This window comes from Plecotus auritus (assembly GCF_963455305.1).
Source record: "Plecotus auritus genome assembly, chromosome: 6".
Lineage (NCBI taxonomy): Eukaryota > Metazoa > Chordata > Mammalia > Chiroptera > Vespertilionidae > Plecotus > Plecotus auritus.
The window spans coordinates 121,179,524-121,198,399 of record NC_137773.1 but is presented as its reverse complement, the minus strand read 5'-3'; the positions used below and the strand labels follow the sequence as shown (position 1 = coordinate 121,198,399).

Below are 18,876 nucleotides of genomic sequence, written 5' to 3'. Positions count from 1 at the left end.
TGAAAATTGAAAATGTACTCATTTTAATTAGTAACAGTGTCAATTCTAGAAAAGTAGCATGTGAATGCTCTAAACTATTACATTTTTTTCTATTTTTATAACATTTTCTATAAGTACACAAAGTTGCTAGATAGCATACAATTTCTAAAAATGCCCTGGGTTTTTGTTACATTCCATTTTTAGAGGATGCACTCAGATCCATGGTAAAATGCAGGCATCATGTGATTATTATCTTTGGAAAAGCTATTCTCAGTATTTTGTCTCTTCCCAGTAGTAGCTTGGCTACCCACTTTATGCAGGGTTTGCTATCACTAACGTGATAAAAACGTTAGTAATAAAACGTTAAGGCTGGATCCACGGGTGGCGAGTATTTCCAAATGGCAGTAGTAGCCCCGGGGCCTCTATGCCCACTTCACATTACGTATCTAAACAGGCAGGGTGATACCTCATGATTCCCCTCTCAATTGGGCAAGAAGCAAACATTTTGGGAGAAATTATTACATTTTAAAAACATTAAAATCTTCAATTTAGAGATTTTTAGTGAGGGAATGGGTCAATAGAAAAAAGCATAATGTGAACAATTTCACCTGTCTCTGGACAAAACCTGTGCACTGAGACAATAACTGTCCCTGTGTGTTTGGAAATAGGGAAGGTTTTGTGTATATAAAGGGTTTACTTTCCCCATTAGTGTTTCTGGAAACACTTTGTTTTCTCCATGTCCTGTGGCTTAAACATTCTGCTCCTCACAGATACTTCTGTCAGAAGTGTATCCCAGAGCCCCAGGAGAATGGCCAAGGGAGAAAGCCAGGCAGGGCTGGAAACTGGAAACCTCAGTGGATTTCGAGAGAGGAGCTAATTAACGATTCTTCCATTTCAAAGCAGCAGAAGGGCCTGGAGCTCAAGTCACCCATCACATTTCCGGAGATGAAACATGAGTTGTTCCTTTAAGATACTGTGTGGTGAATTACAGCACAGGAGATGGAAGGTGAAAAAAATTGAACTATACTAGTAACACTTCTATAGTATTTATTGTTACTTAGCAGAAGAAAGCAGTAGTAAAGCAAATATTTACAAAAAATGTGTGGGTTTTTTTTTTTTAACTTTTGTGCTGGGAGCATGACTAAATTTCACCATAGTTACTCAAACCGATGGGAAGTAGAAAATGTTGCCCCCGAATATTACTATTTAATCTCCTTCCTCTTCCTTGTCAGCCACATAGTGCCATGTGCCAAGCATTTTGCCTTTTATAAAATTCTTCCATCAGACATGAGCGTTGTTCCCAGTTCTACCTGGATCCAGAACCATGCTGCTGATACAGCCTCAAGCTCTAGTCCAAGTCCTTATTCCAATTCCTGTTCTTCTAGGTTAGTCTGTGGCCTCTTATTCCAGTTCTTTTGGCAGTTGCACCTGTGATTTAAGCATTTGAAGGAAATGGGAAGAATTAATCCTGGAAATTCAAGAGCTTTACAGCAAAAATGACATTTACATGCCTCAAAGGATGTATAATGGAGTAGAAATTCTGACCAGAGAGCCCCTGAAATCATGATAACACAACAACCCATTGGGCATTTGCTGATGCTGGGAGCTGATCCAGGGGCTTTGAGCACACAGTGAAGATATCATAGAAATGAGGCCACGTGCTGGCGTCGCCTGGGTCAACCCCCGGGACTAGCGCTTAGTAGCTGTGTGACGCTGGGCATCAGCTTTCTCAGGTGTAAGATGACGACAGCAGCATCTAACTCACAAGGCTATCTTAAGGATCGAATAATATACTACAAATTAGTAATTAATGCTCACAGTTATTTTCCCCCTTTCTTTTTAATTGCAGTTTACATTCAATATTACTCTGCTTTAGTTTCAGATGTACAGCATAGTGGTCAGACAATCATGGACTTTACAGAGTGGTTCCCCCTGGATATTTCAAGTACCCACCTGAACACACCTATTAAGATATTATTGACCATATTCCCTCTGCTGTACTTTTCACCCCTGTGACTATTCTGTAACTACAAAATTGTACTTCTTAATTCCTTCACTTTTTTCACGCAGTCCCTCAACCCTCCCCTCTCTTCTCTGTATCTACGAGTTTGTTTCCATTTTGTTTGTTTGTTCATTTTGTAACACTTATTTTTAAAACATGTTCTCATTTCTTGTAAAAGGTACAGGCTCAGACAGGTAAGTACTACAATTTGCTTAAGGTCACACAGCGGGAAGTGGCAGAGCAGGGTTTGAACCCAAGTTAGTCTGATTTCAGTATTTATGTCTCAACCACCAAAAAATACCACCACAGCAATAAACATTATGTTAACAACCCATCTTTTCTGTGTGAAGCATGTTCCTACTTTGGTGGTCACTAAAATTTAAAAACAAAATGTTATTCACAAAAGAGAAGCTTAAGTCTGGCTGCAAATGAACTTGTAGCTTTACTTCATAGGAATGACTTAAGGCCAGTTCTTCAGGGGTTCCATGTGGAGTTATATCTTCAGAGGGTGACTCACCCACCACATATATGCCACCTTCCAGAGGATGCTGGAGAGGTCCAGGGGACGCACAGAGTTTGAATAATAATGACCGAGGCTGTTTCTCCTGTGTTGCCCATGCCCACCTGTCCATGTGATGACCCATCTTGGCCATCTGCTAGGGCCCATCTTGTAGCTGGTTCTCCACCCATGACCTTTGACTAGAAAAGTTTTCCCACATCCTGCCCGCAGAGAGGACTCTGCTGTGCTGTTGTCTCACAACCTTGAGACCACGGCCCCTTCCGTGGCTTGGCCTCTCCTTCCCAGCGCCAGGCTTGTGGAGGGAGCCGTGACTGCACTTGGCAGGGCTTATGGGGAGAACACCAACAGTGAAGAACCAAGGAGCAAAAATAGCCGCAAAGCTGCAATAAATGAGTAAGACAGTGTGTTCTCTGTATTGTTGAGTGGAAATAAGAACACATTTTATACAGCAGTATTCTCAATATCTGTTCATATGCACAACAGGGCTCCAAATTAATAAAAAATATTTTAAAAAGTATATGTGGCACCGACCCAGTAGTAAGCCAGAGCCATTGACTTTAAAATAGGACCAGGCTGGCGGTCCAGGTCCTGACAACAGTGGGAGTGAGCCACAACACGACTGGTGGCTGGCTGCTTGGGAAAGAAATAGCAAAGCAGACTTCTTACTTCCTACTTCAACACTTCCCCTTTGATTTGCCTGTGATATGGGATATTAAACAAAACTATAAAAGCAGCAAGAAAATATAGGCAAATCTATCTATCTATCTATCTATATATATATGGCTAATATGCAAAGTGTCCCCTTGGGAGTTCAACTGGGGGACTGGGAGTTGGATCGCTCGCTATGACATGTGCTGACCACTTGGGGGTGGCGTGGAATGAAGGAAGGCCCTGGCCAGCAGCTGACAGCCAGGGAAGGGAGGCCCCAGCCAGCAGCCGGAAGGCCCAATCAGCCCTGACCGCCAGCTAGGCCTAGGGACCCTACCCGTGCACAAATTTCATGCACCAGGCCTCTAGTATTTTAATAATCTTCCATAGAAGACATTCTAAGCAGAACACAGAAGACAGAAACTATAAAGGAAGAGACAGCTAGATGTGCTTTATAAAGATATACAACTTATAAACAGCTGAGAAGCAACCTTCAGTATTGTTAGGCTCTGTTCTCCCTTCACTTGTTTAAAATCCATCTAAGAACAGTGTGTTGCATGCACACATGTGCGCAGTGCCTCACCAGTGCACACAGCCTAGCTGGGCAGGGTGGGAGGCTCTTAAATTCCTCACACCTGGGCGAGTTCCTGCTCCTGCCGGCACCTTGCGGGGTGTCCAGGATGGAGGAGGGGAAGACCTGCTGGAGGAACTGGAATCCACCAGGAGACCTACAGTGTCCATAGGGCTCTCGCCCTGAAGTGGAAGGTGGGGGAGGGAGAGAGAAAGGGAGGGAGGGAGGGAGAGAGAGAGAGAGAGAGAAATGAAGAGAGAGAGAGAGGGGATGGAGAGAGAGAGAGAGAAAGGGAGGGAGGGAGAGAGAAGGAGAAAGGGAGAGAGAAAAAAAAGGGAGGGAGAGAGAGAGAGAAAGGAAGAGAGAGAGAGAGGGGATGGAGAGAGAGAGAGAGAAAGGGAGGGAGGGAGAGAGAAGGAGAAAGGGAGAGAGAGAAAGGGAGGGAGAGAGAGAGAGAGAAAGGAAGAGAGGGGGGATGGAGAGAGAGAGAGAAAGGGAGGGAGGAAGTGAGTGAGAGAGAGAACGGGAGAGAGAGGGGGAGGGAAGGAGGGATGGGGAGAGAGAGAAAGAGAGAGGAAGTGAGGGAGGGAGAGAGAGAGAGAAGGAGAAAGAGTGAGAGAGAGAGAAGAATGAGGGAGGGAGGGAGTGAAGGAGAGAGAGAGAAGGAGAACAAGGGAGACAGAGAAAGGGAGAGAGAGAGGAAGTGAGGGAGTGAGGGAGAGAAAGAGAGAGGGAGAAAGGGAGAGAGAGAGAGAAAGGGAGCGAGAGGGGGGGAGGGAAGGAGGGATTGGGAGAGAGAGAGAAAGGAAAAGAGAAAGAGAGGAAAGAGAGGGGAGAGAGAGAGAGAGAAGGAGAAAGAGGGAGACAGAAAGAGGGAGAGAGAGAGAGAGAGGGAGCGAGGGAGAGAAAGGGAGAGGAAAAAGGGAGAGAGGGGGGAAAGATGCAGATAGCGGGCAGTGGACCAAGAAGGGAGAACACTCACTCCTGATATCCCATGCGCTTTCTTTTGTTTACAAAGTCACATTAGAACCAGACCTGTTGGGTCAAATTGAACAGAGGATGGTGTGGAGATAGGAAAGGTGCCTGTCAGGGAAATTCTGAGGAATATGGGTTCCATTGGATGTCATAGAACCATGGTGGTCAAAGTATAGACACCAAATAAGCAGCAGCACCTGGAAACCTGTCAGACGTGCATTCTCAGGCCCCATCTGAGACCTACTGGCTCAGAAGCTCTGGGGTGGGCTCAGGCCTCTGCCTGTGGGCTTCTGGGTGGTTTTGAGGCAAGCTAAAATGCTAGAATCCATCTCCCATGGACATTAGAAAAGCTAAGTACAGGGAGGGGCAAAAGGAGGTTTACATAGGAAGATAATACAATAATCTATAATAATAAAAGCATAATATGCTAATCAGTCCAGAAAGCCATATGACCTTCTGAAGTCATTCCGGACGTCCTTCTAGATGAAGCTGCTGTGGCGGGGGCCGAGGCAGAGGCAGTTAGGGGTGATCAGGCAGCCAGGTGAGCAGTTAGGGGTGATCAGGCAGGCAGGCAGGTGAGCAGTTAGGAGCCAGAAGTCCCAGATTGTGAGAGGGATGTCTGACTGTGGGATCGGGCCTAAACCGGCAGTCAGACATCCCCCAAGGCGTCCTGAATTGCGAGAGGGTGCAGGCCAGGCTGAGGACCCCCTCCATGCACGAATTTTGTGCACCAGGCCTCTAGTCTATATATATAAAAAGCCAGCAACTGGAACACCAGAACAACTAGAATGACAGGTTGCTATAACGCCCAGGCCAGCGAACCTGGGAGGTGGGCCAGCAGGCCAACCTCCCGCAGCCCCTCCCCCCAACCAGCCCTGTCCCTGATTGGCCTCTCCCACCCTGATCAAGGGCAGGGCGGCCGGCCAACCCCCCAGCAGCCCTTCCCCATGGGCGGCATCACCCCCAATTGGCCCTCAGCCCCTTCCCCCAGTTGGACCCTCCCCTGATTGCCCCCCTCACCCCAATAGGGGGTGGGTTAGGCTGGCCAACCTCCTGCAGCCCCTCCCCCTGCCTGGCTCCACCTCAGATGTGCTCCCTCCCCCTGATCAGGCACAGGGCCGGCCAGCCAATTGCCCAAGGCCCCTCTCCCTAGGCAGCTCTGCCCCTGATGGGCCTCAAGCATCCCAATCAGCCCACAGCCCCTCCCCCAGCCAGCTCTTCCCAGGATTGTACCCCCCCACACACCAATCAGGGGTGGGGCTGGCAGGTTGGCCAACCTCCCGCCATCTCCTCCTCCCCACAGGCCAAGCCCCTGATCCGCCCCAATTGGGGCCGGGCCAGCCGGACCCCACCTGAGCATGAATTCGTGCACTGGGCCTCTAGTTAATACATAATAATACAAGAATAAACTCTGTTTCTCATACTCACAACTCTAGACCTTCTGTAGCCCCACCCTGTATAAAAAACTCTTTTTCCCTCTAGCTATTAGGGAAAGTCAATTTATGGTCTACTTAATTTCTGGTGACTATCTGCTCTTGTGAGATGAGTTTGAAACATTACCTTGTTTTCTCCCATGGAGATTCCCTGTATAAGAGCCTAACACAGGGGTGGGCAAACCTTTTGACTCGAGGGCCACAATGGGTTCTTAAACTGGACCGGAGGGCCAGAACAAAAGCATGGATGGAGAGTTTGTGTGAACTAATATAAATTCAAAGTAAAGGAGCGGAGGGGAGAGCAAGAGAACCAGATAGAACAGCCAGATCCAGCCCGCAGGCCATAGTTTGCCCACGGCTGGCTAACATTTCCAAAGCAATGACCCAGGGTAGGTGTTGGGGCTTATAGATTCTCCTGGTTTCTTTCTTTTTTTTTTTTTTTTTTAAATATATTTTATTGATATTTTACAGAGAGGAAGGGAGAGGGATAGAGAGTTAGAAACATCGATGAGAGAGAAACATCGATCAGCTGCCTCCTGCACACCCCCTACTGGGGATGTGCCCGCAACCAAGGTACATGCCCTTGACTGGAATCGAACCCGGGACCCTTCAGTCCGCAGGCCGACGCTCTATCCACTGAGCCAAACCGGTTTCGGCCTGGTTTCTTTTTTGAAGGCAAGAAAAAGGAACCGAAAAAAATGAGTTAAAGACAAAACTGGGGTTGCCCAGCCAGTGTGGCTCAGTGGTTGAGCATTGACTTCTGAACCAGGAGGTCACGGTTCGATTCCCAGTCAGGACACATGCCTGGGTTGCAGGCTCCATCCCTAGTGTGGGGTGTGCAGGAGGCAGCCAATCAATGATTCCCCCTCATCATTGATGTTTCTATTTCTCTCTTCCTCTCCTGTCCTCTCTGTAATCAATAAAAATATATTAAAATTTAAAAAAGAGAACTCTGTGCCTTAGACCTGAAGGTGTGCAGGAATGGAGACGGTGGGGAAACGGGAGCGGGAACAATGACAGGCCTACCAAGAAACCAAGAAAGGGTTTGACCTGGGGGACAGACCGAATGAAGGACCAAGAAAACGCTGGATGATCTAAGCAAAAGGGGACTCGGGGGTTGTCCTGGATTATGTGGTCATTGAAATGAGGGGAGAAGGTAAGATTTGAAAGAGGAGACAAATCACAGAAGGAGAGGATCTGGAGAGCCTTGTTATAGAGAGAGAAGGTCTTATAAATGAGACATGGGAGAAATGGCCAGAGATGGCGATGAGGCTTGAGAGTCTGGAATCTTATATTCTGTGATCATAAGGACTGTTTTGACTATGGCAGCTGCTCACATGGTTACACCAAAGTCTTTCCCAAGGAGACACTGAGCAGTGTCTGCAGGCGCCAGCTGGAAACAGTGCAGGGACGCACAGAGGCAAGCCCGAAGGGGATGAGAGAATGTTGAAGGTGCCTTGTTTGGCACAGCAGCTTGCATGTAACTTACGTGCAGGTGGCCTCCTAGAAGAGTGTAAATACTCATCTCAGATGGTGAGCAGTAAATGGACGACAGAATTTTCTTATGAAACGAAATCATGCATTTGCTTTGAGGGATAAGTCTGTACAAGCCTAATGTCTTTGTTTTGGACTACTATCTATATATATAAAAGCCTAAGTGACCGTTACAACCGGCTGACCACTTGACTGGTCGCATGCACACTGACCACCAGGGGGCAGACACTCAACACAGGAGCTGCCCCCTGGTGTTCAGTGCACTCCCACAGTGGGAGCGCTGCTCAGCCAGAAGCCAGGCTCACGACTGGCTAGTGCAGTGGTGGTGGCGGGAGCCTCTCCCACCTCCGCAGCAGCACCACCAAGCGGTGGCGGTGGCAAGCACAGCAGGGCCGGGATGAGCGGGAGCGGTGGCGCCCAGCCCTGGCTCCTTCCCAGCTGCCTGCCACTTGGCGCACTGCTATATCCCTCGGAAGATCAGGCCGAAACCAGCAGTCCAACATCCCCTGAGGGGTCACAGATTGTGAGAAGGCGCAGGCCAGGCCAAGGGACCCCACCAGTGCACAATCGGGGCCAGGGAAAAACAAGGGAGGTTGGCCAGCCGGGGAGGGACCGTGGGAGGTCTCCAGGGTGTGTCCGGCCCGTCTCACTCAGTCCCAGTGGGCCAGACCCCAGCAGCAAGCTAACCTACCAGTCAGAGCATCTGCCCCCTGGTGGTAGGTGCACATAATAGCAAGCGGTTGAGCAGCCTTAGCATATCAGTAGCATATTACTCTTTGATTGGTTGAACCACTGACTGGTCGACCGGACACTTAGCATATTAGGCTTTTATTATATAGGATACGCAAGCCAAATAAAACAGGCTTTCAGAGCTGGCCTGCAGTCCGGCAGTTTTCAATACCTGGCCTACAGACTAGCTCTCCTTTAAGCTGGTTAAAAGGGCAGTTCCTCAGAGGAGGTGACCTTTAGCCCAGCAAGTTGAACAGATTTTCCTTTATACTCTGCTGCCAACTTTGTTTCAGGGTCTTGGGCCAGAAGCATGGGATAGAGAGTAAACATTAAAATGAAAAAATACAATCTTAAGATATAAATGGACTACTTAAGATATATTCTAGAAAATACAAAAATCATATTTCTAAGTCCTTGAGAGGAAAATATTTTTTTTTAAGTTTTCTAGGAGTAAGTAATTTCTAAGTACATTTTTGGTATTCAGTAATCTAGTTAGGAACATCAGTAAAAAGAAAAATCACAAAACTTCAAAATAGTATTTCAATTTTAACCACATCCTTGAAAATACAGGGGTTAGGAGGGCATCTCTGTCCTCCAGCGCAAGAGGAGGGACCCCAAAGCCTTTAGTTTCACCTCTCCAAGTGAGCACAGGCGCGTCTCCTCTGACTGCCAGAGGCATCCCTTTGTGCTGGGGCCTGTGATAGCCTCGCTGATGGCATCTACAGCTTTTCATAGAGTCCAAGATGCACATTTTGTGATGGTTGAAGTGCCCTAAATAGAGTTGTGGGGTTCACCATGGTCGGCTGCGTGTGCCCACACACACGCCAGAGCCTCTCTTACTGTTCGCGCTTCCATGGAGCCACAGGCCCTGTTGACTCTGCACATGCGCAGGTGTATTGCCACTTAAAATACCTTTTAAAGAACGATAAGGCAAATGTGGCAAAATGTGATGCATATGTAGGAATTCTTTGTACTATTTTTGAGCTTCTGTAAGTCTACAATGATTTCAGAATAAATAGATTTAAAAAGTCTTTTACAGATTACACCATGATTCGGCATTAAAGCAGACATTTATTGTGTGTGTAGCGGGCACAAAACAGGGCAGCGGGAGCAGACAGACAGCAGCCACGGGTATTTTCATCAGGGGCGATGCATGTCCCCCCGCGCCTCCCAGCGGCATCTTATAGGATCCCGCAGACAAAGCTGCAGGACATGTTGTCCCTGAGGCACATGCAGAGGCGCCTACCGCAGGCCAAACCAGGCCCTGACAGCAGCGAGAATTGCATGCCCTTGCACATATGAAAGACATTTCCAAGCAGAGGCCCATGAGTGTACTTTGAAGCAGGCTTTTCTTTCCTGGTTGACAAGAAAAAACACAACTTAAAAGTGACAACCTTGTAGAATTGAGTGGGAATGTAAAATGTAGTACTTAGTGGATGGTACATGGAGGGTGCCTGTGCTTTAGGATCTAGACTTAACACAAGTGCTCTCAGTTGAGTAAAAGGCAGTGTTTTGACTATGAAGACGGCAACACCTGCACTGTATGCTTCATGCCGTTGAGACTGGACCTGTCTTACCCCTTGTGGCATCCCTGACCCCTCAGAGGGGGCCTGAGGGGTGGGGGGCACCATGTAAATATTTGTTGCATTAACGAGTGAGTGGTCAATTGGAGTGGAACAGACTTGGGGAGGCAGGTTTGCTCAGTAGAACATTCCCGCAAAAGGCAGGGAGCTGAGTCAGATGATCATTGGAACTTCATTCTCTCTTCTATTTTAAAAAGAGTTCTCTTCATTCTTTTCAGACTAATGTTATTTTCAGACCGTATAACCACCAAGGCAGCTTGGCTATGCTTTACTGGTGACTGGTTACAGAAGTGATAGTTTCTCTCAAAACAACCCCTCACCCACCCCCTCAGAGGGGGGGAGAAGAGCAGGTGCAGGAAATCTTGATGTTGTGCCCAAGCGCAGGCAAAGAACTCTCACCTGACCTCATGTGACCCCCAGCAAGAGTCAGAGTCCCCCTAAGTCAGGTCAGGGTGGGGAGTGGCCGGCCTACAGGCAGTATGAGGCCTGTGAAATCATTTGGGCGGGCCCTGCCCAGGCATTGGGGTGAGTTAACTAAACGTTTGACCAAATAGAGCAGGCTAATTTTCAAGCTGATAATTTTCTATGGCCCGCGAATGATGTTATGAATGTCCAACTGGCCCTGGGCAGAGAAAAGGTTCCGCACCCCTGCCTAAGGGACAGTCAGTTTTGATCTAGAACAATGGAATGTTGTCAGCTCTGCATTGCCAGGGGATGAGAATAGAGACCTAGGTGTGTGTGTATGTGTGTGTGTGTGTGTGTGTGTGTGTGTGTGTGTGTAAGTAACAGCTATCTTCATTTACAATGTATAGCTTTTTGAAGCAGAAAAAGAACAACCTTACATGAAAATTTGTTTAAAGCACCTTGAAAAAATGGTGATTCTTCAGCTCTAGCCAGTTTGGCTCAGTAGATAGAGCGTCTGCTTATGGACTGAAGGGTCCCAGGTTCAATTCCAGTCAAGGGTATGACCTCGGTTGCAGGCTCAATCCCTAGCTCTGGTCAGGGCGCATGAGGGAGGCAACCAATAGATGTGTCTCTCTCAGATCGATGTTTCTCTCTCTGTCTCTCCCTCTCCCCTCCACTCTCTCTAAAAAAAATCAATGGAAAAATATCCTCTGGTGAGGATCAACAACAAAATGGTGACTCTCTATGATGAAATAATATATTAACTATTTTGTCAATGTCATCTCTTGACTAAAATTACACACTAGATTTTAAATAATAGTGAATTATCGCCCACTCGGGACCCTTGGACATAACACCTTTCTGCCTCCATAAAAGCTATCTTAGTAATGACAGAAGAAATTTACTCCTGTAACTGAACTGCAAAGAATAGAACATTTTCATATATCAGCAGCAGTAATAGTGAATCATAGTAAATATTCAAACGGAAATAGTAGTAAAATACTTAAAACTACTAATTTGTGGTGACACTAACCTGAAGTTTACTGTTTGCTACACAGTGAGGAGTACAAACGCAAAAATCGTCTACGTACAATGAACCCAGTTTTCCGCGGGTTGGAAACACCAGGCATCCACAAATGACTGGCCTCGCGAGGCGCCGTTCTTATCCCCACAGCAGGCTCCTCCATGTCAGCCCAGTGTCGCTGGCATGAATTAAAGCCTGACCCTGGACTCAGAGCTGAATTTCAATGTCAAGTGTAGCGCTTCCTACCTGTACCTCCCAGGTGAGTGACTTAACTTCTCTAAGCCTCAGCTTCCTTTCAGTGAAATGGGGAGAATCCTGATACCTACCTCAGAGGGTTGTTAAGGTGATCGTGTGAGTTAGTTCATATAATGAATCTCACCTATAATAAGTGCTAGTGACTGTTAGATGTTAATATTATTGTTACAGAAGCTACACAGGTATATGTCCTTGGGGGTAACCAGCAATTCTGACCTCCCAGTTAGTGAGACCATCCTGATGCTAAATAGAGCAGGACTAGCTGAGACGCGGAGTGGTGCTTGTTCACCGTTTCTCCCTCCTTCTACTTACAGGTTTAAGGTAGGCGACATTGCTGTGACGAATGTCGTTCAAAAGCTGATCTCTGGGAGTGATTTCCACCAACGGGGGTGGCCTATTTTTGGGCACTGGTTTCAGTGTTTTGATCACATCTTTGAGGTTGGTTTTCTCGGGGCTTTCTCTGGCTTCTGGCATCCGAGATTTGCGCTGGGTCCTCTTGAGCTTCACACCCCGGAAGGAGTCAGGGTCCGTCCTGTATGGAGGGGACTGCGATGGCTTTTTCATCACTTCATTTCGCCGACCGAAGGGGCCTGCTGGGGGGTTGGGAGGATGAGAAGGAGGCTGGAGGAGCTCCTGCAAACTGGAATCTGGCATTGGTCCTCCCAGCATCTCCCACATCCCTGGTGGCAGTCCCAACCCGTTCTCCAACATGGCTATCAACCTTCTCTGCTCTTTGAGTTGCTGCTGCTTTTGTTCTTCTTGCCTTTTCTGCCTTTGTTTATCTTGATTTCTGGTGAGCAGATTGGTCACCACCATTCTGGGACCCGGGAGCTCAAAATGGTAGCCCATCTTCAGGAGAGTGTTGTTTGCCTTCAAAAGCCTGGATATTTCCATTTCGGCCTGGTGGCCCAGCATGTGTCTTTGATTGTGAAACCGCAATTCGGTGAGCGTCTCATTAAACTGGAGACACCTCATGATGGCCACGACCCCTTTGCCGGTGATGAAATTGGACTCGATGTTGAGCGTGGTGATGCTCCTGTTTTCACGCAGCATGTTAGCCAAGGCGAAGGCCACATTCTCATCCGCACCCACGTTTGCTAAGCTGAAGGTCTTGATGTGCTTGTTTTTCTTCATCGCATTGACAAAGTCCAGTAACATTTCTTTGGGGATGTTTTCAATGTTGTTCAGGTTGAGTTCCTTCATGTCAGGATCGTTTTGTCTGACTCGCCTCAAGCTAATATCTAGGTCGGTTTGGTTTCCTGAAGGCCTTGCACTTACCTTCAAGAAACTGGTATCTAGAGCTAACTTTTTAGGGTCTAATTTTGATATTTTTTTCTCACTTTTTTCTTGGGCCTCTGGTCTGTCTTTCTGTTCTTCAAAGGCTTTGTTAGTTTTCTGCTGGCAGTTGCTCTCGCCATTTCTGATTGGTTCCTTTATTTTGCCTTTCTCTTCTCTTTTTGTTTCTTCATCACTCCCTTCACTCTCATCTTCTCCTTCATCATCCTCATCATCCTCATCTTCGTCTTCCTCCTCCTCTTCTTCATCAACCTCCTCATCCTCATCCTCCTCATCATTGTTATCCTCACTATCTGTTTCTTGGACATTGTTGCTGCCCTTTGAGTCTCTTTTACTTGCAGCGATTTCGTTATTGAGATTTTCCCTTAAATACTGGGCCACTTTTTTATTACCTTTGTCCATTTCTTCATGCTGCTCTTGAGTGTTTTCCTGAAAGAGAGGTTTATGAGGGTTAGAATACATAGCAGTGGAGAAATATGAAGTAGAGCAATATCTATTGGAGATAATAAAAAGATTTATTATTGCGAAAAAGTAAGCTAACAAACTATGTATAGTATTCCATTTGTGGGACACACATACAGCATAGAAAAGTTTATAAATGTATAGGAAAAAAGTCTGTTGTATTGTTCATCAAATTAGTAATTATCTTTAAGGAATAGAGGTAACCATTAAGGTAAGTGAGGAGGAGAAGCATTTAGAGCTTATTCACTTGTTACAGTGTGCAATTCAGGAGCGTTTAAACTTTGTTTAAAACACAAATACAACCAAAATAAAGATAATTTTTTATAGACACATAAACACACAGTTTTTGGGGCTGTGTTTTACTTCATTCCATATATTAAAATGAAACCTACTAGATTTAGTGTTCAGACTCTGTATTGTTTTTAAAATGCTGAACAATTTCAGAAGCAGCTAACAATTATTTGTTTTGAAACCTTATGAAGTTATCTACCAACACACTGTTTTGTATATAGCTGAATAGATATCTTTGTATTCAATAACCCAGAGTTACACAATAATTTCCTTATTATTGTAGCCAATATTTACATTCCTCATATGCGCTTGCTAATCTACTACACTGTATACATCAAGTTTCCCTAAAAATAACATATTGTGGGGAAATGGGAGCAGTTTGATATTTTGGAATATACCAAAAGCCTTGGCTTTGTCCCCTCAGCTCTGTGAAAACTGCCCTGGCCACTCCAAAACAGGTTCTCTAGTCTCATTCCTTTCGAAGGAGGTCTCTAGGAGAAAGCAAATATTTCCAGCTGCAAAGGGGGACAGGATTATGCAGAGCTTTAGGGAAAAAAAAATGCTTAGTCTGGGAAGGAAAGTGGCCATCTTTATCAATACTGTCTATTAGATTGTTTCCCAGTATGTCACATAGGTATCATTTTGAAAGCCGGTTTTAGCAGTTTGAGTCACAGGTTCATCCGAACAAGACTTGATCTTTTTGCACATAACAAATGGTAGGCTGGGAGTGACAGTTGACAGTCCCTTAGCAATTGTCATCTTCCCCAGAAGGGGGAGCAGCCATCAAGCTGTTTAAATTCTATCAAGAGAAGAAAGGATGTGAAAAGTATCCAGTTTTCTTCTGGAATAATTCATATACAATTGGCTTTTACTCCAATTATAAAATGTCTGAAAACTGAATCTTAAACTTCTAACCTTATCAAGCCAGCAATTTGTTTTCTTGAGTTCAGAACATGTTTAAATTCTCCTGACCTGAACAGTTTATAACTTGTCCACCTGTGGCCTGTGTGACACTTAATGTGACAAAGTCTATCGGTATTATCAGGGATAACGAAAAGAGACTTTACTTGGGGGATTTCTATTAGAAAAAATCTGCTAAATACAATTCGTTTATAGATTCAACCACAATTCTACTTTTCATAGGAAAACATTTAAAACAGCTTAATAGGTATTAATCTCTAAACTAATCACTGTTATCAAGTGGCCTGTGGGAATATTGGATATTTTCAGTTATTTGACTGGTCCAATTGTAGGGTATGTGGATGGACTTCAGGGATCTGTGCACCTGGAAGCTGTATGTGAAAGACGGCATGTGTATGTACGTGCCTGAAGCAAAGGCACAGAACTTTCATCAGCATCTTAAAGGGGCTTGTGAGCCAAAAAATGATTAAGAACAACTCTTTCTGGGTTGTGAGTTAATTCATTAAATATCATGCCTATAGACTACAAGCTTTCCTACACAGCAAACTCAATAGCCATTTTTTAAAAAAGAGGCATTTAGCCCTAACTGGTTTGGCTCAGTGGATAGAGCGTCGGCCTGCAGACTCAAGGGTCCCAGGTTCGATTCCAGTCAAGGGCATGTACCTTGGTTGCGGGCACATACCCAGTAGGGAGTGTGCAGTAGGCAGCTGATTGATGCTTCTCTCTCAACGATGTTTCTAATTCTCTACCCCTCTCACTTCCTCCCTGTAAAAAATCAATAAAATATGTTAAAAAAAACAAAAGCTTAAAAGGAGGCATTTATAAGAAATGACCAACTTTCCCCTCACAGCTATACCATATAAATGTTTCAGAGAGTTGCAACCTTAAATATTATGATTTAATCTTTAAGTGGCAACAAAACAACTCAAGACATGAAATCTTGAGAAATAACCGTTGCCACTCGGACCCCTGGCAGGCCAGCGCCATTGCTCGACTGCAACCAGCCCCTGGTTACCTGGGAGGGCACGAAGGTGACAGGGACCCGCTCGTCCTCCAGCAGGCGCTGGGACGCCTTCTGCCAGTACATGTAATCCACCAGAGACTTGTGGTCAAAGGTGCCCGTGGGGGGCTTGTCAGTTTGATCTTTCTGAATCATTCCCACGGGAAGCCTGGGGTCCGGGGCCATGACTTCGATTTCCGATTGCAGCTCTAACAGCTCTTCGGGGGACAAGTTGGACAAGATTTTATCTTCATCAATCTCTTCATCAAAGAGTTCTTCTGGATCTGAATTCCTGCTGTGCTCGGACATGATTCTTTTCTGTATTTTTTTCTATCTTCCTAGAAAAGGAGAAATAATCAGAGAGGATTTAAAAAGCTCTCAAGAAGTCTCCCCTGTTGACAAGCGTCCCAGGTCAACACCCTCTGAGAGATCCCCCCAGCAAGGACCAGGCTGGCTGGGCCGCAGGAGTGCTCCACTGGGCCACAGCGGCTATATTAAGCCGGGCTTGGCTGGAGGCGCACTTTACGGAGCCACCATGCTGCTCTCTTTTTGGCAACTTGAGTCAGCTGTGCAAATCCATCTGACATTTCAGCAGCTGCTGGGCTCGGGGTGTCTGCAGAATGGCTGGGGAATGGGAGCTCCTTTCCAGGCTCTCACGCTGACCGCCACCTCCTCCCAGAGCCCTTCTTTTTATTTAAACAATTAAAGTAACTTACAATATTTCGGGATGCAAATCCAGCCAGCGCCTTGGGGTCTACTGAAGTGAAACTCGCCTCTTCACTTCGATGTGGCCCCGGACGCAGATGACCCGCCGGGGCGGGCTGGCTGTCCCTCTGAGTGTAAGCCGAGCCTCAGCAACAGCGCTCTCATCTGCGTCCGGGGCCACCTAACAGGTGGGACGCACAGCACTTGAATTGCCACTGTGAGGGGGACTTTGAACATTTTAAGTAATTTGTTTTCTCGAGCGTCCGAGGATAAATGTAAATGGATCTAAACTGAAGTGTAAAAACAAAAACCAAAAGCCCAAACATGGAAGTGTTTTCCTGACTTCAGAGGATGGCAGTACTTTTCACATGGCAATATTTATCCAAATGGCAAAGGTGTGTTTTTGAACTAGCCATTCTACTTTAAGAATTTTTTATCCATGTTTTCATCCCACAGGTAAAGCCCCACACGGGTGAAATGACAGGCATACAAGATTATTTAACACCGCAGTGAAACACTGTGTGTTGTGTGTGTGATGAAAGGTAAAAAGAATATATGTAATTGAACACATTTTATCAACATAATGCATCCTTGGAAAGATGCACAAGATACCAACACCCTTGGATAATTGGAAGGCAATGGGCTGTCTGGGAAAAGACTTTGTTTCTGTGTGCCCTTTAATAATTGCCAAAACTTGAACTCTGTGAGTGTAATACTTATTAAAAATATACATTTATTGTACAAAAACTAGGACAATACAAGGAAGCACAAAGATAATGGAAACTTCCCCTTATCCCACTACTAAGGGCCATCACTATTAACATTTTGTTTGTCATTGTAGTCCTTTCTGCAAGGCATATAAACTCAACATCTTTTATACTTTTTTTTTTTACTTAAAGGGCTTTTCTCTAGGACAGTGGTCGACAAACTGCGGCTCGCGAGCCACATGCGACTCTTTGGCCCCTTGAGTGTGGCTCTTCCACAAAATACCATGGCCTGGGCGAGTCTATTTTGAAGAAGTGGCGTTAGAAGAAGTTTAAGTTTAAAAAATTTGGCTCTCAAAAGAAATTTTAATCGTTGTACTGTTGATATTTGGCTCTGTTGACTAATGAGTTTGCTGACCACTGCTCTAGGCTATTGTATATTTTACTATTACAATATTATTGCAACCCATCATATATAAATGTATAAATAGATACAAAATTATTTGCAAAGTATAAAAATTTTACTATTCTAATATATTATTTATAAATATAGTATATAGTATATATTTAATATAATATATAATCAAGTAATATATTTTAAAATATGTTTTTTATTGATTTTTGAGAGAGAGTAAGGGAGAGAGAGAAACATCAATGAGAGAGAAATGTTGATTGTTTGCTTCCTGCCTGCCCCATACTGGGGATAGAGCCTGTAACCTGGGCTTGTGCCCTGACCAGGAATAGAACCTGAGATCTCTTGGTGCATGGGATGATGCTCAGCCAACTGAACCATACTGGCCAGGGCTCAAATAATATATTCTTAAATATTATAGTTATAATAATAATAAAGAATTATAAATAAAATGTATAATTTTGACACATGTTTTATACACACACATATGTAGCAAAACATATGTGAAAAAAGTCAAAAGTGAGTTTTAAATTGATGTTTTAATATTTTCTTCGTACCCCAGTGGTTGACCTTGAACTCCCCAAGGTTGAAAGGCTTTTCATTTATACAGGCAAATGATTCCCCAGAAAAGTATTACCAATTTACCTGCATAATCATTTTAAAGTAAAGTGCACAGGTGCATAGTGGCAACTTCTGTTGAACACCAGTCAGGTCTTCCTTATGCCCCTGTAAAAGGGAAGTAGAAGCTTGGCCTGGGCAGGGAGATTTGTGAACCACTTTGCCCATCACTGATCTGCAGGCAATTATTTCATAGACTCAGTCTGCAGGCCGGTGGTCTAAAAGGACTTGACCAAAAAGAGTTTTGTGTTCAAGGAAGACTGGGAAATGTTACATTCTGAATTTGTCTTTTAGAGATTTGTAAAGTTTATGACCTTTTAGGTACTCTGAAAAATCATACAGGAAAGAAACCCATTTGTTTAGCCCAAATTCCCCAACCTTATTTAGTTAATCCATGCTTTTTTCTTCCAAAAATCCCTTAATAATATCTTGTGCAATTAACTTCCCAAAATTCATACTTTGGAAAATACTGACCTAATTATAAGAGAGGAAGGTCTGGAATCAGTCTGCTGGATTCAAGCCCCAGCTCCACCCGAGTGACCTTGGGCGACCTATCCCAGTTTTCTCATCATATAAAAGGGGCAGAGAATAAAATTTAATATATGCAACTATTGGGTGAACTAAATGAGGTTATATAGAGAGAAATATGTAAATTAAGTGGGATGGTGCATAACAGAGTAAACCCTCAATAAATGTTCATTATTATTATTCTCATATTTCATGGATAACCACAGAAACATCTAAAGAAAAACAACAAAGCCAATTGTAAAATGTAATACATTTTATATACCATTTCCACAATTGAAACCATTATATTAATGACAATAAACAAAAGAACTTAAAAAAAAT

At 44.8% G+C, this 18,876-nt stretch overlaps 1 protein-coding gene across 3 annotated transcripts; it reads right to left on the bottom strand.

The window, feature by feature from the left end:
• Nucleotide 1: 1 nt before the first annotated feature.
• Nucleotides 2–16,468, bottom strand: LMOD3 (leiomodin 3). 3 transcript variants are annotated; one of them, XM_080677004.1, is made up of 5 exons: nucleotides 16,305–16,429; nucleotides 15,604–15,926; nucleotides 15,252–15,353; nucleotides 11,931–13,343; nucleotides 2–1,407 (listed from the first exon to the last, which is right to left on the bottom strand). In XM_080677004.1, the coding sequence occupies exons 2-5, from the start codon at nucleotides 15,895–15,897 to the stop codon at nucleotides 1,381–1,383; spliced, it is 1,836 nt and encodes a 611-aa protein (XP_080533130.1). In that variant the 5' UTR covers nucleotides 15,898–15,926; nucleotides 16,305–16,429; the 3' UTR covers nucleotides 2–1,380. The 3 variants fall into 3 exon arrangements, with proteins under 3 accessions (XP_080533130.1, XP_080533131.1, XP_080533132.1); XM_080677005.1 differs by lacking the exon at nucleotides 15,252–15,353 and having other exon boundaries at nucleotides 16,305–16,468; XM_080677006.1 differs by lacking the exons at nucleotides 15,252–15,353; nucleotides 16,305–16,429 and having other exon boundaries at nucleotides 15,604–16,085.
• Nucleotides 16,469–18,876: the final 2,408 nt, after the last annotated feature.

Bases quoted from the DNA above. Each gene is read 5' to 3' on its own strand.
- LMOD3 (XM_080677004.1), bottom strand. From the start codon at position 15,897: ATGTCCGAGCACAGCAGGAATTCAGATCCAGAAGAACTCTTTGATGAA. The intron at 15,354-15,603 runs GTAACCAGGGGC...GATTTTTTACAG, and splicing joins TCACCTTCGTGCCCTCCCAG to GGAGGAAGTGAGAGGGGTAG. The intron at 1,408-11,930 runs GTAAGTAGAAGG...CTTAAATCACAG, and splicing joins ATGTCGCCTACCTTAAACCT to GTGCAACTGCCAAAAGAACT.